At 46.1% G+C, this 27893-nt stretch overlaps 1 protein-coding gene across 1 annotated transcript in view; it reads right to left on the reverse strand.

The window, feature by feature from the left end:
• The window catches only part of LOC144769585 (tubby protein homolog), an 83189-nt gene extending 66535 nt beyond the window's left edge, over window positions 1-16654 (reverse strand). Inside the window, exon 1 of the mRNA XM_078653745.1 lies at window positions 16604-16654. Within this exon, the coding sequence (XP_078509871.1) occupies window positions 16604-16654 (51 nt within the window). The remainder of the gene's footprint in view (window positions 1-16603) is intronic.
• Between the last annotated feature and the right edge of the window lie 11239 nt (window positions 16655-27893).

Below are 27893 nucleotides of genomic sequence, written 5' to 3' on the forward strand. Positions count from 1 at the left end.
TCGCAAGACTGCCGGATTTGCGCTGGCGCTGGTCTGTCTGCCCCATTATGACTTCAAAAGTCGCTGTGGCGAAGGACCAATGGCTGCGCCACAGAACAGTCGGAGGTTCAACAATGTCGTATTCTCAGTGGGACTGGCGCAGTCCCGCTGAGCATATTACAAGTTCCTGCACTGCCAGCCATTTCATGGCGGAAGCCCTGCCATGAAAAGGCTGGCTGTACAGGAAAAAAGTGGGCCCTACATCAGTTCAGTTCAGTTCTTTTATTTATTTCGAAGGTAAAAAAACCATCATAAAAATACATAATAATACATGATCACATAAAACATACTGAACGACATAACGATTTTTTTTTTTGCAAGAACAGAGCCGTAAAAAGGGATTTTTGTGAATAATAAAATCAGAGTACAAATATGACACAAGGCTCCAAATGACTTTCTAGTTTCCTTCCTATCCCACCAACTTTATCAACCTCTTGTGTTTCTTAGTTTAAAAGCAATTTTCAGAAAACTCATGGTAACAAACAGAGTACGCATTTCAGTGGCTCTTTGCAGAAACAATAAAGCAGATTTAGCATGGATAATGTTTGAGTCCTTTAAAACATCCACTAAAAATCTTTTGCGCGGTGTTTTATAAAAAGAACACAGTAATAAAAAATGAAGGGTGTCCTGCGGAGACCTATTGTCGCAGCCGCAGGCACCCTTCTGCTCAATTGTTTGAGTGAACCCAGACGGAACGGCTAAAATATGGTGCAACAGATTGAGCCTAAAACGAGTCATTAAAAACCTCTCGTGTTGACTGTACATTAAAAAGAGATAAGGTTCCATGCCCACTTCATTGCAAACGAGCGAATGAGCAACTACCGAGGATTTAGTAAAGTCAAGCTCCCTCCTCCTACTATCATATTTTTCCAGTAGTTCCTTTTGTACCAAATGTCTGGAATGTATGTCCACGCTAGAGGGGTCCAGAAATAACCTTTGCTCGTCAATATCCCCCAATGTGTCTTTGACGTATTTCAACCAGGGGATTTGGAGCCATCTCTCTTTCATCAGGCAATCCTGGATGATCTGTCTGGTCAATTGCGCATTGGGGTTTGACCAAATTTTTAGCCAGACCAGTATAGGTCTCAGTCTGATCAGATCGGCTATGTATGGGGTACCCAACTCTTCATGTGTTATTGCTGCTGAGATGTTCAACGGAAGCTTTAGCAGTTTTTTTAGGAACTTATCTTCCTCTCTTTGTATTGGTTGTGCATCACTGAAACCCTACACTTCAGCTCCATAGATAGTCTTTGAGATGCTGATCGACCTATACAATGTCATCACCTGCTCTGGGGACCAGCGTCCCATACGACGGGCGAAATTTAGTATAGCTCCGTTAGCTGAGACTAGTCTCCTGGCCCTCTCCTCTATCAGAGGGGCGAACTTGAGTTTTTCATCAAATAAAAGGCCCAAGTACGGAAATGATTTGACAGTGTCCAAGACATGATCCCCTAGTTTGAACACAAATTTCTTCTGTGGTTTCTTCCCCACAACCATGATGAAAGATTTTGTCATGTTAACAGAGAGGTCCAAATTCCTCATGAAGTCAGAGAAACCCTTAATTAAGAGCTGCAGGCCAACTGCCGTTCGTCCTAGGAGGACCGCGTCATCAGCGTACAGGAGTACCGGCAGATGACGCGAGCCCACCCTAGGACAGTCAGTTCCCAGTGCTATCAGGGCACTCTCCAGTCCATTTATGTAGAGGGAAAACAGGAACGGCGCCAGGATACACCCCTGCCTCACCCCTCCAGAGCACGGGAAGGGATCGGTACTCACCCCCCCCCCCGTACTATAGCGGACCTTGGCTGTGGTGCTCCAGTGCAGCTCCCTCAAAATATTGATAAGATCCGAATCAATTCCCAAGTTAGACATGAGTGACCAAAGTTTTTCTCTATTGACATTATCAAAAGCAGCTGCTAAGTCCATAAACCCCATGTATATGGTCCCATCAGTTGTCTTGGTGTACTTAGCCGTGAGGAGGTATAGGTTGAGGCATTGGTCACTAGTTGACCTACCTGATCTGAACCCATACTGGGTATCCACCAGGATGTTGTGGGTGTCAGTCCATTCTATTAAGCGGTTGAGGAGCGCCCTCCCGAGTACTTTGGCGGAAACATCAATCAGTGAAATGGGTCTGTAGCACTGCGGGCTGTCCCTACAGCCTTTCTTATATATCGGGACAATCACCGCAGTGGACCATGATCTCGGTAGGCCTGATTTGATTGCTGCATTCAGTACTCTCGTTACCACTGGGGCCCATAACTCGGTGTTACTGAGGAATAAGTCTGGGGGGGTGCCATCCGGGCCTGGGGCTTTATTTCTTGTCAGCCCTAAGATTGCTTTAAGGACTTCCTCCAGGGATAATTCAAGTCGTTCTGCCCTTGGTCCCCTCCATATTCCTTCACCAGAGTCAACCTCCTGTTGGTTATACAAAGATTTAAAATGAGCAATCCATTGTTCTGGTAAAATATTAACGCTGATGACTGGGGAGCTTGAGTCATAGAAGCATGGTCTATTTATAATTTTCCAGAACTGTGCATAGTCCTTATTTTCACCAGCCTCCCTTAGGTCAGCCCAAACTTCTTTTTGAAGGGCCCTTTTCCTTGTCTTTACCTGGGTTTTGTAATTCTGTCTGCAACGGATAATTTCAATCTTGTCCCTTGGGGTCTTTTTTAGGCTCTGCTTTAAGTCTCTTAGCGCTCTGGAGCAGTTAGAAACAAACCATCTTGGAGAGGATGACTGTTTTACGGGCTTCTTAGTTTTCAATAATCCTTCTATAATTTTGGTTAAAGATTCGAAAGCCTCTACCACTCCTCTCCCCTCTATTGTGGGATCTAAGCAGGTCTCTATGTGGGCTCTCCCTTCGCCCACTAGTTTGATGTAAAACTCTTGAGGATTGATCAGTGACCACCTTAAACGTCTCCCTTGGTCTGTTGGTTGGATGTCAGTGTCATGGATCACCCCTGGATCTTTTCTGGTTACATCTTTACATTTAATTTCTATTAAAATGGGGTTGTGATCGCTAGAGGGACTCCACTCTGTTCTAGTGTTTAAGATCTGGTCTCTGGCACAAGCAGAGATCGTTATAAAATCTATTATGGACCCACCACCTTTTCCCTTGAAAGTGGGTATTGGGGATTCCCCTACTTTGAGTGCAGCTAGATCCATGACGTGAGTGAGCGCAAAATTGTCTAAAAGTTTCATCAGAGTTTTACCCTCTTTATTGTGTGTAAAATGGGGACCCTTTTCTAGTGGGCATGCTGACCAGTCGGCGGATAGAGGGACTAGCTTGGGGCATAGATGACAATTGAAATCCCCCATCAACAGGACAGTTGGTGCTGGGCCCTTCGTCCTTTGATCCAGTTCCTCATTTAGTCTGCTCTCCAGCTCTGCTAATATTGGAAAGTTCCCCTCCACTGGCCCAGAATTATAGAAATTTAAAAACAGGAGACTTTCCCCCTGGAGTTGTAGTGTCACTATTTGTATATTGTCTGACATCCAGTCTGGATATGACCAGGTGCCTTTTAGGTCTAAATCTACGTATATTATCAGGCCTCCTTTTGCTCTTCCAGAATTTGTCCCTTGGGCAGGTCTAAAGAAACACTTATAGCCCTCCAATTGACAAGGGTCTGAATCCCGTGCCCATGTTTCTTGGAGCGCTATAACATGAAAGCGCCTTATAAATTCTAACCACTCCTTACTTTTCAATTTGGCTTCCAGCCCTGCAATGTTCCAGGATAGGATGGTCAGACCCACCCTATTCTCTTTACCTCTTACTGTGTGAATTTCATTTGTTCCTTCCTCCCCTACTATTAATGTATCTTGGGTATTTACTTTGTTTTCCCCCTGACTCAAAAGTTGGGCTAGCCTCCCAGTTTGTGTGTTCTCCACATTCCCACTTTCACCCCCTATTTCTGGGCCCAGGCATCCACTAGTCGCTAGACTTGCTTCGGTGTTATTTTCTTTTGAAATGAGTCAATCTATATCCTCAAGTGATTGAATCGGGGCAAATCTATTTCTCCAATGTGCGTGATCTCGAGGATGAAGGAACTGTTCGGGGTGGCTAGTTGGTCTTGGTCTGTGTGTACGTTGTGGTCTTCCAAAAATCCACCCTCCCTCATCATCCACACGGTTGATGTTCCGACTCCTTGGGTAAAAATACCCAAGTGGGAGTGCACAAATGGTACTGGTTTGATTCCTGTTAGAATTCTTCAGGATGTGATCCACCAGACCGGGATCCCTAAAATTTGCAACTATACAGTCCCCTCTTATATCTTTTTTTCTCCCCCCGATCCAGTTAGCTCTTCTTACGTGTTCTATCGCTCCTCTTTCCCCATTATTCAAGGGTCTGTGGATATTCAGCCACTTGGAGATTTTGGTGAGTAATTGGTGGTGTGATTCTCTCTCAGTGGGCCTGATTTCAGGTACCCCTGCAAACACTATTACAAATGGGCTTGCCTCGGGGGGAAGATCTATATGTGGGGCGTGACTATTAGTAGTATGAAAGGTGTCGGGGGCTGTGTAACAGTGATCGTAATTACTTTCCCTCTGAGGGCGGTCTTCCTGTCTCCATTGCATTAATGGTTGTAAAGGTTTTTTTTCACTATTTATGTTCTTCACACTTTGATTGTGTCCCCCTCTAGAATTGTCATTAGAGCCCCCTTTTTGATTTTGAGCGGTTTTTGGGGCGTCGTGTATCTGGACAATTGCGTGTTGAGTGTGACTAACACAGTTGTTATTTTGCGCTCTCTTTGTGTTTGCATGGTCATTAGTGGCTGCCTCAGTTGTCTGAGTTGGGTCAGTAGAAGTTTTTACCAGTGTGTGCTCTAATGCCTTAGATTGTTTAGAGAGCTCACACATTATTTTGTCCACCTTGCTTGTAATAGGCTTTAATTGTGCCACGATAAAAGATTCTAGCTGTTTTTTGAGATCTGCAACTAAGGTCTCGATCCACCCTGGTGGACGGGTTTCTACTTGGGAGTTATTTTCTACTGTTATAAACTCTTGTGTGCGTATTGGTGGATCGTCTCTTACTAATGCTTTCCTCTGTCTCTGGGGCCCTTTACTCCTCTCCTGTCGCTTCCTATTTTCCTGGTGGGTCGTTTCATTTAACTCAGAGTTTTCTTGGCCCGGGGTTTGTGCACAGGGGACATCCTCTATATCATTGTTAGATTGAGTTATATTGCCCTGAGTGTTTGGGCTGTCTACTATTGATAGATCAATTGTGGATGTTTGGGTGATAACATTGAGGTTAGGTGAGGAGGATAAACTCCGTTCCATGCGTTCTATTTCCCCCGTGACTTTCTTTAACATTAAGTCAATTGCTGTGGGTTTGTTCCCCTTCAGGAGGGCACCCTCCTTTGTTTCCGCTCGTGTTTGTTTAAGGGTCACTCTTTTGTTGGATTTGTTCCCAGCTGAACGTGTGTTGGGATGATTAGACATTTTTTTTTTTTCCTTATTATCTCCCGCTGAATCACTCTAATCCTGCCCAGCGTGGGTTTCCAATAATCCTCTTGTTTGCGTCCGTGGTACGTGTTTAGTTACTTCTGTGTGGGGCTTCAATACCATATACTAATTCCATATACACAAGATGCAGTACCTGAGTAGGTTTACAGGAAGGTCGAAGGAACCAAGGGGAATGGCCCGTCCCGTCCCTCGTCGTCCCCGGACGGCCACAGACGGCCCGCCCTCTGCCCGGGCTCCGCCCGGCGTCGCCCGCGCGCGTCCGCGACGCGGAGGGAGCGACCCTGCTTTGTAGCGCCTCCGGGCGCAAAGAAGGCGGGAGTCAGGAAGTGCCCGCAAAGCTCACTGGGAGCTGTAGTCTCCAGCCGCCAAGATGGAGCAGCGGCGGCGAGACAGACAGCGTTCCCCACCCAGGAGCGGGAGCAGGGGCGTGCAGCGTGACCTCAGGAGTGCCGGTAGGTTGTTGTCCCTCGCTCCACCGAGGGAGCGACCCTGCTTTGTAGCGCCTCCGGGCGCAAAGAAGGCGGGAGTCAGGAAGTGCCCGCAAAGCTCACTGGGAGCTGTAGTTTCCAGCCGCCAAGATGGAGCAGCGGCGGCGAGACAGACAGCGTTCCCCACCCAGGAGCGGGAGCAGGGGCGTGCAGCGTGACCTCAGGAGTGCCGGTAGGTTGTTGTCCCTTGCTCCACCGAGGGAGCGACCCTGCTTTGTAGCGCCTCCGGGCGCAAAGAAGGCGGGAGTCAGGAAGTGCCCGCAAAGCTCACTGGGAGCTGTAGTCTCCAGCTGCCAAGATGGAGCAGCGGCGGCGAGACAGACAGCGTTCCCCACCCAGGAGCGGGAGCAGGGGCGTGCAGCGTGACCTCAGGAGTGCCGGTAGGTTGTTGTCCCTCGCTCCACCGAGGGAGCGACCCTGCTTTGTAGCGCCTCCGGGCGCAAAGAAGGCGGGAGTCAGGAAGTGCCCGCAAAGCTCACTGGGAGCTGTAGTCTCCAGCCGCCAAGATGGAGCAGCGGCGGCGAGACAGACAGCGTTCCCCACCCAGGAGCAGGGGCGTGCAGCGTGACCTCAGGAGTGCCGGTAGGTTGTTGTCCCTACATGCCCCCACGCCATGCGGATACATTCAGTGGGGCACACCATGTGCCCCCCTGTTTGTACTCCTCCAATGTTCCAGCACAGCATGGATGTCACAGTCCATGCTGTGATGGAACTTTTTTGCGGTTCCCAATGGGGTGTCTGTTTTTCAGGCCCTGCCATAAAGACGAAGGACCGTCTGCCGTACACGAGTTCAACTAATAATACCGCGGGCGGTCCTTGCATGGGTGAAGAGCTGGCGCAATGACGTCAAACTCGTAACCAGCCCTTTGGTTGCTTACAAATATATATTGAAAAATCGGCAGGTCTACACACTGTACGCTTGCACAGAGCAGTGCCAGGTCTGGTACATAGGTGGATTCTCATTGGTTCATACACTTCTGTAGAAAGTCAGGCTAGTACATAAATCTGTATGGACACACATGATGCTTTGCCATGTTTAAATATATGTGAGACCCTTAAGACACATGCATTGCTGAATTTTGGAGATAATTGGATTGTTACAGAGACACAAAGTGTTGCGCCATCTATGATAAATACATAATGACTTTTAGACAAGTACTGTGCATTGCCACTTTCCAAAGATGTCTGAGTCCCTACTGACACATACAGTGCAATGGGATATGTGATGGATGTGTAAACCCTTAAAACCACATAGGGCCCGATTCACAAAGGTAAACTGAGACAAAACTCTAACTTCACGACTTTCGGTATTCACAAAGGGCATTTACGAGTAGTAAAGTTAGACTTTTGTCTGAGTTTAACTTAAGTTTTGGTCACTGCCACCAAGAGAAAAAATACACCATCTGTACATTGTGTACTGTAGCAAACCCTCTCTCTCTTTGAACTGAGGGCAAACTGGCCCATTCTAGAGACTTTCAGCAGGCGAAAGAAACATTATCCCTCATAGGTTTCTAATGACTCTGAGAATTTTGAAAACTTTGTCAAAGTGCCTTATTCAACTACCCACATCTAGCTGTGAGATTTATTGAAGGCACCTCTTCATCCTACACAGTTTCATGCATTTATTGTTTCTAGACATCCAAATTATCTGAAAAGTCAGGTCTGTGTGCTTAATGATAAGTACAGTTGTGTTTGAATACTGAATTTACAATTCTGGTGTTTGCCCATTCAGTCCCCACAACTGTTCTTTCAGGTTCCTGACACTCTATATGCCGCTTGGTCCTAAGCGAATCACTACTAGAGGAACGAGTCCCTTGTTAAATATAAAGGCTTCGAGGGCTAGGGGCATTTAAGGTGCGTGTTCAGTAACTCTGGACAAAAGAGATTGGGCCTGGTCTCATCTATACACTAAGGGGCTCATTACGATGTTGGGCGGAAAGCCTCTGCCTGATACCGTCTCTGATTCAGGACCGACCGACTTGCGGTCGGCGGTTCTGACCGCCGGATTAGAACGAGACCGAACACTGTTCGGTCAGATTCCCATTCATAACACAGGGCAACTATGGGCAAATGGGGTGTGTGTGTAAAACCCTGCACCATGTCACAGGCACCCCATGGTGCCTGCCACACAGTGCAGGGTTTTACAGGGAGGTATTTTAGGTACCTCTTCGGCCACCAATCATAGGCCGTGGGGGCTAGGGTGTCCTGCCAGGGGGCCTCAAAGTCACTTTCCGACAGCCTTTCTGTGTCTGAAAGGCCGGCAGGAAAAGCTGTTGGGAACCGACATCATAATCCCGACAGCGGAAGCGCTGTCCATGGGGGTTACTGTGCGGTTCCGATCAACAGGAATACTCTGCGAGTCCGTCTGAACTGAGTCGGAATGATTGGCTGGTTTACGTTCCAACTGCAAACATCGTAATCGGGAGGTCAGATTTTAACCGACTGAGTCGGTCGGAAGGGCTCTGACGTGGTCGGGAACATTCCGACTGTCAGGCGGAGGCTTTCCGCCCGACATCATAATGAGCCACTAAATTGTGAAATTCAGGATATCTACGTTTAAACAAGCAGCAAAGGTGCATTTTGGTAAATATTGTTTCCATAATTATTAGACATCCACTAATTTTTGGCCTTGCATTTTTATAACTTTTTTACATTGCATTTCATTGCAATTACAGTTTTTTGCTATTTTTTGTCTCCCTGTCAAGGGCAATGTTGAGTTGTGCTAATTCAAGGCTTGCCAATGTATCAAACTTGAAAGGAGTTGGCATTGTCTTTGACCCGCAGAATACACTCACAGTCTGTGCAACAAGTGTCTAACCTGGTGAGCTATTTTACCAGGTAAGCACGTTTTTTCTCCACCTTTTCTGTGAAAAAGACTGTGGAAACCTGATGCCAAGCTGTTGGGTTCTGGATAACCTTTTATATCATGCTGCCCCTTAGTTGCACGAACTGCGACAATGTTAACACCTTATTAAAAGTTTAAAGAGCAGTATCATGGGTAGAATTGGGAACTTATGCTTTAACTTATGCTACTGTGCACAAATAAGACCTGGCTGTTTAGAAAATATAAAATCGTGCACACACAGCAACCATATTGAAGGGAGTTAGGCTAGAAAATGAATGAATTTCTGCTACTGATTTAAAAGGACTGTGCAAAGTACAAGGAGGAAAGGAGCACCTATCTCATACGTCGGGAGCTGGATTCCACGCTCTTTTGATGTCGGCGAAAGACGGATAATGTTTTTTTGACGCCTTGTACGCTGACCTTTAACCGTTTATCATAATGGGTACCTTCAAGTTAACTTTGACCTAGCCAAGTCGTACTCCCACGGACTAATTCTAAATTTCCACGCGATACCTTGAATAAAAAAGGGCGTTTTGGTGGCACTCTAGGCATACTGATGTCGCTTGCATGTCGTTGCGCGTACGGATGTGTAGAGATATTCAAGGACTACTGAGTAACCTCAATCGGGAATAAGCCTACCGTGGTGGACCCTAGGACACACAGATATATATTTCTTGAGCCTTGAGAAAGTCATTCATCGACAAAACACGTGTCCGCTGTTTATGCTCTGCAACTGTCTGTTAATGTTTTTGGAATCTATTGTACACTTGTTTATGTTCTTGCCATATGGATTGATGTGATTTATTATGTACTAACGTAATTCAATACAAAACTGACTTTTAATGGTCAGTTGTTACTTTTTGTGGTGCTGAGCTCTGTTTTCGCATCATTCAAACTGATGTGTATGGAAGAAGGTTTCTCCCTACACTAAGTGACACTGTGGATGGCACAGTGTTGACATTGAGCACGCCAGTTTACGTATGGTTAAATACTTGTGCAAACTACAACAGAGGTGCGGACTGTTCTTCTTGTAACCACTGCCATTATTTGCATATATGCGGTACAAAAGGGGGTGGTGATGGACGGAGCATCAGAACCAATCAAACACCCACACACAGTCAAAAGATCTGGGTTTGATCCATCACCGTTCTTTAGCCCACTCTGCCACCCCAGTTCAGACATGGCTATATGCAAATCAGTCTGACCCTGTGCCTCATGGGAACAGTCCAGCCCGAACTGCCAAGCCATGCCTTCCCTGGACCGGAAACAAGCTTCCGAGGATCGGTTTCTGGCATTCCAGCCGCCTTCAGCCCGGCTTGCTTGAATCCAGTGGCAAAGTGGGCAAGGGACTCACGTCTGAGCATACCCTGCCACACTTATGGCGGCCAAAAGCCCTTTTGTACCGCTTTGGCCGCCATAAGTGTGGCAGAGTATGCTCAGACGTGAGTCCCTTGCTCACTTTGCCACTGGATTCAAGCAAGCCGGGCTGAAGACGGCTGCAATGCCAGAAACCAGTCCTCGAAAGCTTGTTTCCGGTCCAGGGAAGGCATGGCTTGGCAGTTCGGGCTGGACTGTTCCCATGAGGCACAGGGTCAGACTGATTTGCATATAGCCAGGTCTGAACTGGGGTGGCAGAGTGGGCTAAAGAACGGTGATGTATCAAACCCAGATCTTTTGACTGGGTGTGAGTGTTTGATTGGTTCAGATGCTCCGTCCATCACCACCCCCTTTTGTACCGCTTTGGCCGCCATAAATGTGGCAGGGTATGCTCAGACGTGAGTCCCCTGCTCACTTTGCCACTGGATTCAAGCAAGCTGGGCTGAAGACGGCTGTAATGTCGGAAACCAGTCCTCGGAAGCTTGTTTCCGGTCCAGGGAAGGCATGGCTTGGCAGTTCGGGCTGGACTGTTCCCATGAGGCACAGGGTCAGACTGATTTGCATATAGCCATGTCTGAACTGGGGTCGCAGAGTGGGCTAAAGAAAGGTGATGGATCAAACCCAGATCTTTTGACTGGGTGTGAGTGTTTGATTGGTTCAGATGCTCCGTCCATTACCACCCCCTTTTGTACCGCTTTGGCCGCCATAAGTGTGGCAGAGTATGCTCAGACCTGAGTCCCTTGCTCACTTTGCCACTGGATTCAAGCAAGCCGGGCTGAAGACGGCTGTAATACCTGAGACCGGTCCTCGGAAGCTTGTTTCCGGTCCAGGGAAGGCATGGCTTGGCAGTTCGGGCTGGACTGTTCCCATGAGGCACAGGGTCAGACTGATTTGCATATAGCCATGTCTGAACTGGGGTGGCAGAGTGGGCTAAAGAACGGTGATGGATCAAACCCAGATATTTTGACTGGGTGTGAGTGTTTGATTGGTTCAGATGCTCCGTCCATCACCACCCCCTTTTGTACCAATTATTTGCATATATTACAGGCACATCACCATACCCAACTCTCTCTCTCATTGCAAGGCTGTGATACATCCAGCTTCTTCCTCACATATACAATGACACCATTTGGAAAATTCTGCCTGAGGCCATTTTCAAGTCCCTCACCTTAACCCTCACAATTGCAGCATCCTAGCAGTGAATGCCATTTCTCATTAGGGTGACCAGAATTTTAAAGCCCCAAAACAGGTCATTTCACAAAAATAGAAGGACTACAAGTTTTTTAAACCAAGCACATAGAATGACAGCGCTCTTCCACACAGGATTATAGAAGAGGCAGTGAGAAAATAAGATTATTTTTTTTTTAAAGCCAGTATCATGCCTGCTAATTAATTTGCTTTCTCCCTGCCTCGGTCCGACGCGGTGTTTACCATTGCGCGGAGGGCGGCGGAGACAGAGACAGGCACTTCCGGTTGGGGAGGGCAGTGGTCTAGTTGCTGGGAGGGCTCCTCTTCAAAATCGGCGTCACTCGGCGGCCGCGGCGCGGATGCAGGACAGTGGCAGTGTTCTAAATCCGCTGGCGGGGTAGCTTTGAAATCCAGTAACTCCAGCTTTCATTTTAACTTTATTTTAGCCTGTTCACCGTTTAAATTTTACTTGTATGAGGAGTTGAAAGGGGCTGTGCGCGGCTTACCTGTGCTCAATCACCTGGTCTCCCTGCCTCAGTCCGACGCGGTGTTTACCGTTGCGCGGAGGGCGGCGGAGACAGAGACAGGCACTTCCGGTTGGGGAGGGCAGGGGTCTAGTTGCAGGGAGGGCTCTTCTTCAAAATCGGCGTGACTCGGCGGCCGCTGTGCGGATGCAGGACAGTGGCAGTGTTCTAAGTCCGCTGGCGAGGCAGCTTTGAGATTCAGTAACTCCAGCTTTCATTGTAACTTTATTTCAGCCTGTTCACTGTTTTAATTTAACTTGTGTGAGGAGTTGAAAGGGGCTGTGCATGGCTTACCTGTGCTCAATCACCTGGTCTCCCTGCCTCCGTCCGACGCGGTGTTTACTGTTGCGCGGAGAGCGGCGGAGACAGAGACAGGCACTTCCGGTTGGGGAGGGCAGCAGTCTAGTTGCTGGGAGGGCTCTTCTTCAAAATCAGCGTGACTCGGCGGCCGCTGTGCGGATGCAGGACAGTGGCAGTGTTCTAAGTCCGCTGGCGAGGCAGCTTTGAAATTCAGTAACTCCAGCTTTCATTTTAACTTTATTTCAGCCTGTTCACTGTTTTAATTTAACTTGTGTGAGGAGTTGAAAGGGGCTGTGCATGGCTTACCTGTGCTCAATCACCTGGTCTCCCTGCCTCCGTCCGACGCGGTGTTTACTGTTGCGCGGAGGGCGGCGGAGACAGAGACAGGCACTTCCGGTTGGGGAGGGCAGCAGTCTAGTTGCTGGGAGGGCTCCTCTTTAAATTCAACATGCCTCCGCGGCCGCGCAGCGGGCGCGCGGGTGGCAAAAGCAAGCCCGTCCGTGGGCGACCGGGGCTAGGGGCCAGAACCCCTGCTGGTTTTAAATCAAGGCACCACTATAGTCCTCGGAGGCTTCGGGCCCTTTGTCCTAGCCTGACGGATAAATGCAAACACAGCATTAGGGTGGACGGTGAGAACTGGCAATGTAGCCACTGCTCGTTCGGGCGGTTGCACGAACAGAAATGGGGGAGGGAGGTCTCTCACTCAGGCTATCTTTAATTAACTGTAGATCCTTGAGGAAGCATAGATTTGAGTTATGTGACCTACTATCTGAAGGTAAAACAGATGTCATATTCCTCAGGGAGACATGGCTGAACACTGATTCTGCGCCTGAAATCCTGGAGGCACTCCCAAAACGTTATGGGATAATGAGAGTCGATAGACAGTCTGGGAGGGGAGGGGGCATCGCAATCATCTACAAGCATGACATTCGATGCTCTCTCACACCTGCTAACATAGTTGATGGTGAGCAAGGTTTTTTTCACTATCTGCACTGCCACTAACCATGTCGTGAAGGGGCTATTGGTTTATAGACCCCCGGGACCTCATTCTAGGTTTATACCCAGCCTCATTGACTATCTTGTCCAACCTGCCCCTACGGTATGAAAAATTATTGGTGCTAGGCGATATAAACTTGCATTTTGATGATGCACTCAGCCCGGGGGCACAAGAGCTGCGCCAGGAATTGGAAGTATTGCAACTTTTTTTTAAATCCGTACTACCTACCCATAAGTTGGGTCATCTACTTTACCCTATCTTTCCCAACTGGGATGCGCTGGAATTAGAGCCTCCGCTTCCGGTGTTGTGGTCAGATCATTTTCTGATCACATTTAGAATAAAATTGTCCCGGTTCAAAACACAGGAGAAAGCTAAGCCTGGTCTGAAAAGAAGGAGGTGGGTGGGTTTTTCACAGGGAGCTTTTGATCTGGCCTTTCTAAAGAGGGGTCCCCCCTTTGGCCGTGATGTAAATGGAGTGTGTAAAGATCTCGAGAGCCGTGTAATTAATGCTCTGAATTGTACCGCACCTTGGACTATTAAAACATCTATTAACAGAGGTAAATCCACACCTTGGTTTAGTGAAGAGCTACAAACCGCTAAATCTTACTGCAAACACCTAGAGAGGCGCTGGAGGAAAAATTTCACAGCCCATCTGGAAGCAGAATATAAAAATAGCCTCAAGAGCTACCATTTCCTCATTAGGAAGGCGAAGCCAGCTTATTTTAATGGTAGGATTCAAACAGCGGAAAATTCTACTAAAGAGCTGTTTAAGATCTTTAAGGAAATCTCCTCCTTGGCATCCGTCGCAGAGCCTATTGTTAGCTCTGATGAGGCATGCAATCGAGTGGCTGAGTACTTTGCAGAGAAAGTCGAGAAGATTTGCTCCTCTTTCCCTGTCTCGGCACGCTCTGGCATAAGAGTGGAAAAGGAATCCATGGGTGCCTCCGAAGTACAGGGTTTGTTTGAATTGACTATGCCCCCCCAGGATACTCTTAAAAAAATTGCCATTAGCATCAAATCAGGCTCTCCCAGGGCCCCAGCCACCCCTAGGCTGCTCAGAGGTAGTATTGATGTTCTTGAACCTTTCATTAGACATCTTTTGGAGTTGTCTTTTATCTCAGGAGTGGTCCCGGAAATGTGGAAGGAGGCTGTGGTTCTTCCTTTACAGAAGAAGCCTCATATTAGCATTGATCAGCTTGATAATTTGCGTCCCATTTCTCTGCTCCTGTACTTTGCCAAGGTGGCGGAAAAGATTGTGAACATCCAACTCACCACACATATTGCGAACAATAACCTTCTCCATCCTTCCCAATCTGGCTTTCGAGCTTTTCATTCTACTGAATCGGCCCTACTCTACTCCACCGAGACCATCCGGAAGTTTGTGGACGAGGGGCAGACAGCGGGCTTAATTCTTTTAGATTTAAGTGCCGCTTTCGACACTGTCACCCACCATACCTTGCTGCATGATTTAGAGAGCGGTGCTGTAGGTGGCAGAGCATTAAAGTAGCTGGAATCCTTCCTATCTGGCCGCAGTTTCCAAGTCATGCAGGGTAGTCACTACTCTAGGAGCATCAAGCTGACTCATGGGCTGCCGCAGGGCTCTATTCTGAGCCCTACACTGTTCAATATTTACGTTGCCCCTTTGGCTAAGATCTCAGATACTTTTGGGATTAATGCCTTGTCCTATGCTGATGACACCCAGTTGGTGGTCTCTCTGACCCAAGCCCGGTCGGATGCTGCCTCCAACTTTGTATCCTGCCTCCAAGAACTGGCTGTTTGGATGGCAAATAATTGGCTAAAACTGAATGGCAGCAAGACCGAGGTATTGGTAATAGGGAAGGCTCCATCAGTATGGTCCTCGGCATGCTGGCCACAGTCACTGGGCCCCACCCCTAACCCTTGCGAGCAAGCTAGGAACCTTGGGATTTGGGTGGACAATAAGCTGTCCTTCGATTACCACACCAGGCGGGTGGCAGGCGCCTGTTTTGGTATTCTGAGGGGACTACGGAAAACCTTGGACAACCTACCCACGTCATCCAGAAAAATCCTTGTGCATGCTCTGGTATCCTCACGCCTGGATTACGGCAATCTGCTGTACCTGGGTGCATATGTTAGATGTTTGCAACGCTTGCAGTGCATCCAAAATGCAGCAGCAAGGCTAGTTCTTATGCTCCCGAAAAGGGCCTCTGCCACTGGTGCGCTGGCCTCTCTACATTGGCTCCACATCAGGGAGAGAGTAAAGTTCAAGGCCTTGTGCGTGAGACATCGGATTTTACAGAGAAAGGGGCCAAGGTACCTGCATGATTTCTTAACCCCCTATCTTCTATCTAGACTTCTAAGGTCAAGCGGGAAAGGGAAGGTAAATGTTCCTAAAATCAGGAGAGCAAGAATGGGCGGCCGCTCGTTCTGTTATCTGGCAGCCCAGCTGTGGAACTCGCTTCCTCAGGTACTATGGCTGGAGTGCTCTGAATCTACCTTCAGGAAGGGTCTTAAAACGCATCTGTTTCCTGCCTCCTAATCTGAATTTGATTTGTTGAGCTGACTGTTGATTGCTGTTGTCTTTTTTGCTCCGTAGCGTGGGGACACACTGGCCTCAGTGTAACCAGGCGCTTTACAAATGTAATTATTATTTAAAAAATTTTTATTATGACAACTTTTAACTATTCCTGCTTTGGAATACACAAAAAGGCACCCCGCCGTTTTCTGTTGACCCCTTCTAAAAACCATGACATAAGCTAAATTTCCTGAAATCTGCCAGGACAGCTGGTGGAAACCCGGGACTGTCCCGTCAAATCCGGAACGCCTGGTCACCATATTTCTCATCCTAGGGAGGTGCAGGCTAAAGCCTGTTGCCTGCTGAGTGCGTGGACTGAATGCAGACCTGGCCAAGCATACCTTTTCAAGGAGTCCAGGCGCACAACACCATTGGGCCCAAAGGGCTTCAGCCCTCCCCCGTCCCCCCTCGTCGTGTGTGTCAGCCCGGGCTGAGACAACTTCACAGGCACACACACAGCCACACCCGAGCATTGCATAGGTCTTTAAAGACCATTTACTTGTTAACGAGGCTTTGTTGTTCTTTCACCCTTTCTTAGAGCCCCTGCATCTCCGCTTAGTACACATAAACACAGTGCAGTACCAGGGCCGAGGGACACCAGAGTATTGTAGACATACACAACGTGCAGTGCCAGGCCTAAGAGACACCAGAGTACTGTAGACGTACACACGGTGCAGTACCAGGCCCGAGGGACACCAGAGTATTGTAGACATACACAGAGAGCAGTGCCAGGCCTGAGGGACACCAGAGTATTGTAGACATGCACACAGAGCAGTACCAGCACTGAGGGACACCAGAGTATTGTAGACATACACAACTAGGTACCTGAATGTCCAGCCGCTGTTGCCTCAGGCTAAGATGCTCATCGTCGGTCATGCTGCAGTAGTCCAGAGTGGAGTAAGATTGGTCCCATAAGAAAAAGAGAGAAAGAAATTGGTATGTGAAAATGATTATCGGTGTAAAAACCATCAATCGACAGTGAACGCATCTGTAAGGCACCTTGTGGGAGGATCGCTGCAAGTCATTTACAAGCTTTATGTGTCAATGTGTCCATTGTTTCTGCTTCTAGCCCAAAGGGCTTCAGCCCTCACCCGTCCCCCCTCGTCGTGTGTGTCAGCCCGGGCTGAGACAGCTTCACAGGCACACACACAGCCACACCCGAGCATTGCATAGGTCTTTAAAGACCATATACTTGTTAACGAGGCTTTGTTGTTCTTTCACCCTTTCTTAGAGCCATCTTGTTGGTGGAGCTTCTGGTAGCAGTGGATTGTTTTACTGCTGTGCCTGCTGGTGCAGTCACCGCCTCCCTTTCCCTTAGTGCACGTCACAGGCCCAGGAGCACACAGCGCTGGCAGGAGCATTAAGCAGTTGCAGAAGCACAAGGCAGAGCAGGTACAGGAGCAGAGAGGATGGTACAGGAGCAGAGGATGGCATGAACAGGCGCAGAAGCACAGGCGCAGAAGACCAGCTTTAGGAACACAGTGCCGAAAGCAGGATCAGGCCAACCAGCTGCAGGTGCGCACCACTTGGACAGGAGCGGGATTTAGTGGCTGAAGAGCATGACATTGAAAGGAACAAGGGCCAAGAGGAAGAAACAGGAGCACTTTTTGTGATGTTCCATGGTGGAGGAGCCTGCTCCATATTTACGAGACAGCACTAAGTCACTTTTTTGGGCTTAATGCTGCCTCGTAAATATTGTTCTTTTTAATGCTGTTTTCCGTGTTAAAGCGGGCATGCAATGGATGTTGCTGAAGGCGTTCCCAGCAACATCCATGGCATTTTGACACTGCCCCTTAGAAGAAATCGTAAGTCTGAGGCAGCGCCAAAAAGTTACGCCTCCCCAGCAGAGGTGTAAGGTAGGCACAGCGAGGAGAAATATCTTCATTTCTCCTTGTTTTCCATTTTCTGTGGGCTTTGCAGCACACATAGAAAGAAGAAAAGGCCTCTAGTCATTGTTTTTGTGTAGGAAGGTTTCCCTTCCTGCACAAAAATAATCATCCCTGCAGAGCAGGCACCCTTGCACCATTCCTTCCCTTTTCCTTTGCAGTAGGGCAGTGCAGCAGGAAGGCCTCATAAATTAGACCCTGTGTGTCCAGGTGTAATAGCCAGGGGTGTGAGGCACGATAGGTCAGGTACAGGATAACAGGTCAAGGTTGTTCAGGGCTCATAAGAAAAGGATGAATATAGGTGTACAAATGAGGACTAGAAGTACATGGCAAGACCAGGATCATGAGGTTGTAAGTTAAAACTCTGAAAGCAAAGACTGAGGGCTTTTTTTATGAGCCCTTTATGCCGCAGTTACGTCACTAAATATGCGCCACATTGCACCCTATTTACAAAGTGACGCATCTAGGCAGATGCGTCACTTTGTAAACCCCTGCGCTACATTATACCTGCGTCAGGTATAATGTATGCAGGGTGGGCATTCCCCCGCAAGAAACCCTTGTAAGTATTGGCGGAGTGAAGTCTATGAAATTTCACTATGCCAATTCTAGGACGCCACTGCGTCAAATCCTTATGCCTGCTTGCAGCAGGCGTAAGGAATGACGCAGGCCTTTCACATGGGACTTGACCCATGAGAAAGGACACATTGCTGGAGTTGCATCTGTTTTCAGACACACTCCAGCAATGTACCAATTTTGCGCCTACCGATACGTCAGGAATACTGACGTACATGTAAATCCTTGAGACACGGAGCGCCGTACAATAAATACGGCGCAACCATGGTGTCGCAAGTATGGAACTATGAAAAGTGTTACATCGCTGGTTTCCCACAGCGATGCTACTCTTTTCATAAATAATGCCCTAAAAATCTAGCCATTTGAAATGTAAATGCATATTGCATTGTATTGTATTGTAATTGCATTTATATAGCGCTTACTACCCCTGACGAGGCGTCAAAGCGCTTTTTCGGCGGGGTAGCACGCTACTCCGGGACCCATAGAGGATTAGTGTTGAATTAGTATAGTGAAACATGCAAGTACATTTTAAGTGGTGGATAGGTGAGTCAGTTATTTGGATTTGGAATGATAGCAGAAGGATAGGGGAGGACAAAGGTTTGTATTTATTTATCGCTCGCTTGTTGACGCATGCTATTCAGGAAGCCTATAAAGGATTAGTGGTGAATTAATATGGTGAAATATGAGGTAATTTCAGTGGTGGATATTAGTCTGTTACTTGGAGTGAGAAGGATGGCGGATGGATAAAAGGGCAAGAAAGATTTGCATTCATAGAGCACTTGTTACCCAATGCATCATTTACCACGAGTCCAAATGTCCCAATATATATTCTATAAATTATAAACGCTGTAATCCTTTCACTAACCCTAATCGTGCCCATTACCCTCTCCAGCCCCTATAATTATATGAGCCCATAACCTTGCTCTCACCCTGGCTTTCAAACTAAACAAAACACCGGTTTCAGCCCTTTCATGACCCTGACCCTAACAATAGTTCCAGTCCTAACACTAACCCTATCTCTAACTTGATACTTGCATCTATGACTGAGCCTGACATAGCACTGAAGTTAACTAAGCCCATCTTTAGCCTTAATATCGATGCTCCCTGACACTAAACACTAGTCCTAACCCCTAAATGTACACATAGCCGCAACCCTAACCCATCTATAACCTGATATTTACTTTTAATTTCAAATTCACATTTTGTTAAAAAGTTTTAAACTTTTGTCTTTCAAACTGTTGTCTTTTTCTAACTTTCATTTTCAAACTTTCGTTTTTTCAATGTTTTCTTTTCAAAATTTCAGCTAATAAAATAATGGCATGCAAATGAATGACAAAGAGAGCAAGAGCAGGTTGGGATCAACTGCAGAAGCTGAGGGCGGGAAAGGAACAGCAGAGATCCTACCATTTCGATGGATAAGCGACAGCGCCACCCGGAGGCCGTGAAGGAAATTGCGGGAGAAATAAAGTGTAAAATCACAGGAAGTGAATGCTAATAGGGAAGCAGATAAATGAGGGGAGGGAGGAGAGTTGCAATGGGGTAAGCTCGGGGTGTGATAGATCAGTGCGCAGCGGAAATAATCATAGGGCAAGGAAAAAGGAGACAGACATTAGGGAGATAGAGCCGGGACGACAATATTTTAGTGTTGGGGTAGGTGGCTTAAATAATGTTGAGCAGTGCTTTAAATGGAAAAAAATAAGTGCAGGTACTCACCAAATTGAGATGTGGGCGGGGTTAGGGGCGGGCAGGGCTATGGGGTGGAGCCATGGGGGCGGGGCTACGGGTAGTGCTAAGGGGCCATTAATTAAAATCATTGCTTAAACCTCATGACCAAATGCAACGCTTCATTTAAGATTTCGTTTCATTGGCGCTTCATGTTAGAAATTGTTTCAAAGGCATGAAGAAAAAAGTTCACTTAAATTATTTTCTAATGTCCTAAATATTTTACTTTTAATTGAGTGTAAACCCCTTCTTAAATTGTTTCCAGTGTAATAGCGCCTTGGATCTCACAAGCATAGGAAAAATGCTATAGAAATCAAACATACATAACACAATATCACAAACTTTCTTGATCAATTACATTTTAAAGGAAAAGTATGTGTATTATTTCTCCTCTTTATAAGTTAAGCTCTGACAACCTATGGCTGCAGTGTGTTTATCAGTAGGAAGAGGGGTGAGATGTAAATTTGGCCTTTCATCTGTCCCGCACCAAGTCGTTTACACCTTGCAAATGGGTTGAAGGGAACTGGACAGCAGGGGGCACATGAAGAAATTAAAAAAAACAAAGCTTTGGCCACTTTTCAAAGGTTTTTGGATGGCCAACAGAGCACAATAGCCCAGCGTGCAGGTCTGCTGAAAGAATCTCCTGTGTCCTGGAGGCTGCAGCAGCCCGGGCTAGAGAGCACAACAGGAGGAGGGGCATTGCTCAATTAGGAGAGGTTAAGGGGAGATTAGCACTCGAGTGCTTCACAAAAGCGGACAGACTCGTGAGCTGTGTGTCGTGCTTTATTTTTTAGAAGCCAAATTAAGTTGGGCTGCTGCTCCATGAGTACCAGTACTGTCTTTGAGATAAGAAAAAGTTCTGGTACTCTAGAGCAGAAAATTTAGAAGTGCCGGTACTCAGTACCGGTGAGTACCGGCCCATTTAAAGCACTAATGTTGAGGAGAATTGATACCAGGGTCAGAGGGGCTACCCAGGAGGGCCAGGAAAATGCCCAAGGAGACCCGGAAACTACGCAATAACCCGGGTAACCTTTCAAGAAGGCGCTGCACCAGAAAGAATGGGGCGGCTTGTAGCACGGACGAGTGGGCGCACCGTAAAGTTAGATAATGGCCGTACTAGAAAGAGTGTCGGGGGTAGGCTGCGCAGCAGTAGGATAAGGAGGGTGACTGTGGGAATGAAGGAACAAGAGACTCGGTCAGGAGTTAGATATCAAGAGTTAAACTGCAAGAGGATTGAGATAGTGAGGTGTATATGAGACCCTCAAACATCAGTGATGCGTCACAAAGCAACGGTTCTTACCACACAAAAGATGTCAGCGAGCTACCACATAAGTGTTCGTCAGACCTAGAGGAAGAAAGGAAGGCATACATGGTTATCACTTTTCACAAAAGGTCACAGGTCCTATCTCCAGTTTACAGAATTGTCATTTCAATAATCGCATGCCTCTTCCATCCCCAAACGAGCCTCACCAGCAATGGCATAGCAACCACTGCTGTCCTGGTAGGTAATTAAAGAAGCAAGAATTAAAGTGGACCCTTCACCGACCTGAGCTCCGGTGTCACTGCACCTGCTACCCCTATGTTAGGTACGCCCCTCTCCCGAAAAGCCTTCCATCCCAGCCCCCTGGATCCCTAGACTTGCAAGCTCACCAAACTCTTTCATTACTGCCACAGGACCTCTGGCGCCATGCCCCAGGCCCACTGCCTCCTGTTGCAGCTCAATGATTTTCAGCCTCATCCAATTCCGAACAGGTTGTGTTAGAAATTGCATTTGAGAAACGAGCTGCCCTTCCTAGCATCTGGCTGTAGATAGTGTTAGCTGTCGGATGCCAATGCTAATGATATCCGTATAGGGCCACGGAATATTGCGGACGATTAAAGGGTGCAATTGACTAAGTTGTGTAGTTGATGTGAATTGTAGTTCCTAAATAGCAATTTCCTATGTCACAATGTCACAGACATTGAATAATTCTGTTGTCAGGTGTCTACTAGGAGTATTACAAACAAACATTTCTTTTTAGGATGTTCCTACCTGACAGATCAGCCGTCTGGTTGCTAAAGACTTCTCTGGAACATTCTGAAAGCTGACCTAACAATGCAATACGCCCATTGCTTACCCTCGGTTTTTTAGTTTGCAACCAACATTTGTTTGTTTCCTATTTGCTAGCTTTATTTGTTTTAATCTTCTCAGCATGTCTTTGCCCCTTATGTGGAGCATAGCCTGTTTACTGTATTCTTCACATGAGTGCTTGCTTCTGTAAACAGGCCTTTAAATTTTGTTCATATCTTGTCACACTCACTGAGTTTTTAAAATCATAAGCTCTGTCTTCCAGGGTACCTTGATATATACTTTTCTTTATCTGACTTCAAAGTGAGAAGATTCATCTGAATATCTAAGGGGTGTGAAAGGAAACGCTTTGTTCTAGCACACAACAAATTTGAAATCTCTGTAAATAAACTGTGCACATATTTCAGAATACATCCAAATTAAGAAAGCACAAATGAAGCACATTTTTGTAATTCTGAAGTGGGCTGGCAACAAATATTTTAATGCTATCAAAACAAATCAGTACAGTAGCTTATGCCATTTCCACACATTATCGTTTGTGGACCGTATGGTTTTATGAGGAAAACTATGTCTCTGTTTTCTTCAATGGCAGTGTACTAACACACCATGCATATGACACTCCTCAACACTCTACTCCACTCTAATCCATTCTATGCCACTCTACGACACTCAACACCACTCCACTCTACGCCACTCTGGACTACTCCACGACAGTCTATGCCACTCCACTCTATGTCACTCTGACACTGTACACCACTCTACTCCACTCTGTTCTGCTCTACTCCACTCTACACAACTTCACTCTACGACACTGCACTCTACTCCACTCTACGCTCCTCCACTCTATGACACACTTATCTACTCCATTCTTTGACACACCACTCTACTCCATTCTACAACACTCCAGATCACTTCACTCTACTCCACTCTATGCCACTCCACTCCACTCTATGACATTCCACTCGACCCCACTCCACTCTACGACACTCTATAACACTGTACTCCACTCTATCGCACTTTACACCACTCTACTCTACAACACTCTATGGCACTTCACACTAGGGGCCATTCTAATCCTCTCTCCTACACTCCTCTGTATGACACTCCACTCTATGACACTCCACTGTACGAAACTCCACTCTAGGGCACTCTATGTCACTGCACTTCCCTCTACAACACTCCACTCAACAAACCTATATGACACTCCACTGTATGCCATTCCACTCTATGACACTTTAGATCACTCCACTCTACACCACTCCATGTAATTCTAAGACACTCCCCTCTATGACACTCTAGTCTACACTACTCTACAATGCTCTGTGCCACTCTATGCCACTTTGCAGTCCACTATACTACATTCCACACCACTTTACTCCACTCTATGACACTCAAGCCCTCTGACAGTTTAGGCAGGTAAGGATATTTTTTTTAAGTTGCTTTTCTTTAAGGTTTATTAAAAATCTGACTCTAGCTTTGAGTTGGACTTTTAATAAATGTTAAAAAATAGTTGCTTGATTATTTGTCTACCTGGTCCAATTCCCTCAATACAGTATTAGTATTTTAATCTGTACTGTGGTTTTCCACACAGGACACTTCGACCTGCCACAGTGAATAACACCTTTTGGGCCTTGTCACTGTAGGGACATGGTAACATTAATTTTCTACATCTCGCACTTTCAAATACCATCTACCCTAGCTTGTCGGAGGTAAGGCCTACATAGGAATGACTTATTACTGCAGGTTTCTCCTGTTGCAGTCAGGCTACACAGGATAGGCCTAAAGTCATGTTTGCCCTACTACTATAGTTGATGGCATAATAGGTGCTGCAATCCACTTGTGACATTTAACTTCCAGGCACTAGAAAATGTTTAAAAATGTAGTGAAACAAGTGAATAGCTAGGTAATGATTATTCTCTATGACTTAAGCAGTCAATTCCCCTAAAAGCACTATATCCCCGACTACGAATTTTGTGCTCTTTATTTCTTTGAATATAATGAAAAAAGGTAATAAAAATCGATTTTAACAGGTCCCTGGTGAAATTTCTACACCATATAATAGGGACTTGTAGGCAAGTTATAATTGCCAATTAGGAATAAGCCAGTTCAACCATGTTTAAAGAGAGAGCACAGGCACAATACTTCTAGTTAACGGGGGTAACGTCTACAGAGTTCTAAAGCTAGCAAAAGATGAAAAACCCACAGTAACCATGCAGAAAAGACGGATTTTTACATTCTCTGGTATTTATAGGCTTCCTGACCCGGGTTAAGGGAAAATGTTAGAGGTCAAGCTTTCATGGTTCGAGAGAAGTTGTCCATGCACAGGCACATGCACAGTCGCCTGGATATCAGCTAGTAGCAGTGTAGCCCAGTGTAGCCCAGTGTAGCCCAACACTCCTCATTTTATTTATTTATTTTATTTATAAAGTTTTATATAGCACGAACGTGACTCACGAGGGTATCAGAGCACTTTACAATATACAAGTATTAAACATTAGATGGTTGATGTAGTATACAAAACATTTGGTATTCGCTATTCAGTACAAAAGAGGGATATAGTATTATATGGATAGCGTAGGTGCCTGGTAGACAACAAAGAATGATCCACGAGGGCATCAGAGCACTTCACAGTACACAGTTATTAGACATTAGGAGGTTGAGGTAGAATATATACATTCAGTAATTTCCATACAATCCAAAAGAGGTAATACATACTTACCATAGCCATGCAAACAATCGAGGTTATAGCTCAGGAGAACTTTTAGGGTCTCATGTGTATAAATTTCAATAATACGAGGTAGTGATGGTTTAATAGGGGGTCCTCTAAAAATCACAACAACAAAAAAATGCGACTCTTTCAACACGGTGGGAAGTGCAGGGGTACTCCAAGGCCTTAGTGGGAGCTTAGCCAGATGAGAAAGTCCCAGATCGTTAACATTATGCAGACCCCTCACAATAGACTCTGCCGGAGGTGGCTTGTGCACAACTAATGCCCTCAGAATGAGAAGTCAGTGAGCCTGTTCTTCACTTAGTGACACTGGGTAGAATAGTAGTCAAGTGATAGAAGTACTGACCCCCTGCAGCCTTCCCCAGATGACCATATGGTTTAGTCTGGGAGCCAGACATCACATGTCCATGATAGCAAAGATGCGAAAAATAAAAAAGATGCCTTCAATAGACCTAAATGATATTTAATTCAATGAACATCGCCTTAACTTGTTTCTGATACCAATTAATTCATTATTTATTCATTATTCATTATTTCTTATGATTTATTTTGTCTCTGACTTACACACGAGACACTTGATCCCAATCAGTTTTTCCTTGTGATGTGTTTATTGTAAATATATGTGAAACCCCAAGTGTTGTGATTAAACAGTCATGATTAAAAAATACCCATTCACATGCCTATTTCTGCACAACACATAACATTGGCTTTAATATGTACAACACAATCTAATCACTAGTAGCCCCAATTAGAGCAGGGTATCGGGGGTATTTGTCCTACTCTTACTGCTGACTGTATTTTCCTCTATCAGTTTCATCTTTTACATCAGTGTAGTAAATTTGTATATAATGTCCCTCATATCAACTTATCAGTGCATTTCGACCTCCTATATGGACAACAGTGCAGAGACCTTCCTCAGGACTGAAATATGGTTTTCAGTAACCTGGGCTATGTTTCTTGTGTCTAATAATTTATTTCTATGAGGAATGTGAGGAACTGAACTGTGTTATTTCATTTATAATTCAACATGGGTTTAATTTTGATCAGAGTCCTGGTATCCCATTGCTATCTCTTTACGCGATACAACAATGACATGCAGGTTCTCGTCTACATTCATTAGGTTGCTATGGCTTGCGTTGCTTGCCCGTGCCTGGGATCAGCACAGGTCTCTTCTTCCTATTGCCAGTCCTTAACAATAAATGGGCCTGGGAGAGCCATGTATTACCTCTGATGTTGAAGGTTACACTGCTGCTTGCCTCAGGTAGCATTTGTTAATTTCCCATGAGCTTGCTTCGGGGAGACTAAACATTCACAACCCTATAAATAAGGACCTGTAAGCCAGTACTCTCAATCAACTTTCAAGGACAATTTATTGAATTCTGTAAAGTAATCCCACACACACTCATTCCAGGCTGGTCCTGTGCATATGCTTGCGGTTTTGAACCCTACAAAGGCAAAGCCTCAAATTGTTGGCAATGCGTCCACACAATTTGAGGCTCTGAATTAGGGTACTCTAGGATTTGACTCACTGAGTAAGTCCTTTTGTGTTTACAGTGCCCAGTTCAAAAGCAATGTCTTGTATAATTTATGAAACATAAGTGGTACAAATCAATACCTAGGAGCCAGCTACGAGATTGATTTTGCCTCCTCTTTTTCTTATTTGCTATATGCCTCTCAGAAAAATGCACAGGATTCACCTATATCTTTGAACTCCAGTACAGGTTGAGGAGGAAAGGCCTTCTCCAATTGATTAAAGATCACTGGAAGTGTAAGCAACAACTGAAGAATGATACTGTGAGAAAGCGCCCCTTTTGGCGACACTGTGCACTCGGACACTGCTATACAGGCCCCAGTGCATATGGTCTGGCCCCTAAATTATATCGAAATTGGCTAACTCCTCATTGCCATTTTTAACTTTCCTATAAGGCCATAGTAATGGTGCCCAAAATACACCCATGGCATGGAATGTTAAATGTTGCCTATGGACTACACCAATACTCTGCTCTCTACTAGTGTGACCAAGCAAAAATGACCCCAGGCCTACCACAGTAGCATGGCAGCTGCAGTTTAAACCTGCAGCCCGACCTCTCAAATTAAACGCTTTTTGACAGGAGAAAAACATTTATTTTAAATATTCATAAGTCACCCCTTTGTATGCTTTCAAGCCCATGAGGTAAAGTACATGGTACTCAAAAGTAGGATAACTAGAAAATTAAAATGTCCTAACAATAACTAGCACTCTAAAGCTATTTTCACTATGCCAAGTATCACTGACCCATAGATAAACACTTTGAAGCAATATTAAATATTAATTCTGCTATCCTTGGATTGGGACCAGCTAGAAATATGATTAAACCACTACTTTTAATATTTATTAAAATTCCAATTCAATGGGGAAGTCACAGTTTCAATAGATTTTAGAGAAGAGACAATGGCTTGGCTGTTGGGAGGTGCTTTTTCTTCCCCTAGCAGGAAGACCAGTTGGGGGGTACCCAGAAACTTCATTTACTTCAAAGTAGCCTTCCCTGTCACAGGCAAATATTTGGGGATTCCTGGAAAAGTCATTACTTTTGTCCTCCTTGTCAGGCAGGTACCAAATGCAGTGAGGGAGAAGTGCTCCAGAACTGGTCTGAACTGACAGAGAAGGAGGGTACTGATCATTCCCCTGCCCACACCTCAGGATGGGCACACAGGTCCTGCACAAGGAAAGAAGAGTTTGTCATCTTGGATTTTAGGAGGGAGGGTCATGTGGGATTGTTTGAAATAGGGGGCCAGATACAGGGGGCCAAGTTAGGCTCACTGTACAAAGTACCTTTAAAATGGGTTCCGGAGCATTGTGAGAACCTGTATAGTGGATGAGTCAAGCAGTGGTGATTCCGATGGGCTGCGGGGCAGTGAAGCGAGGTCCTGCATGCGTCAAGCAGAGACAGTTATGAGGAGCTGTGGGACTGCGATGCAAGATCCTGCATTAAGATGCGTTGTGCAGCAGCGCTTCTGAAAAGCTGCGGGCGATGCATCACGCTGCTTAGATTATGCTTGGATCATAGCTGGGTTGGGGGAGCACCTTCTGGTCCACTTCCAAGGGTCTAGGTGGGTGGCACCACTTGGGGGACAAAGCTCACCGAAGGCAGCGCCCAG

Source organism: Lissotriton helveticus, chromosome 7, assembly GCF_964261635.1.
Source record: "Lissotriton helveticus chromosome 7, aLisHel1.1, whole genome shotgun sequence".
Lineage (NCBI taxonomy): Eukaryota > Metazoa > Chordata > Amphibia > Caudata > Salamandridae > Lissotriton > Lissotriton helveticus.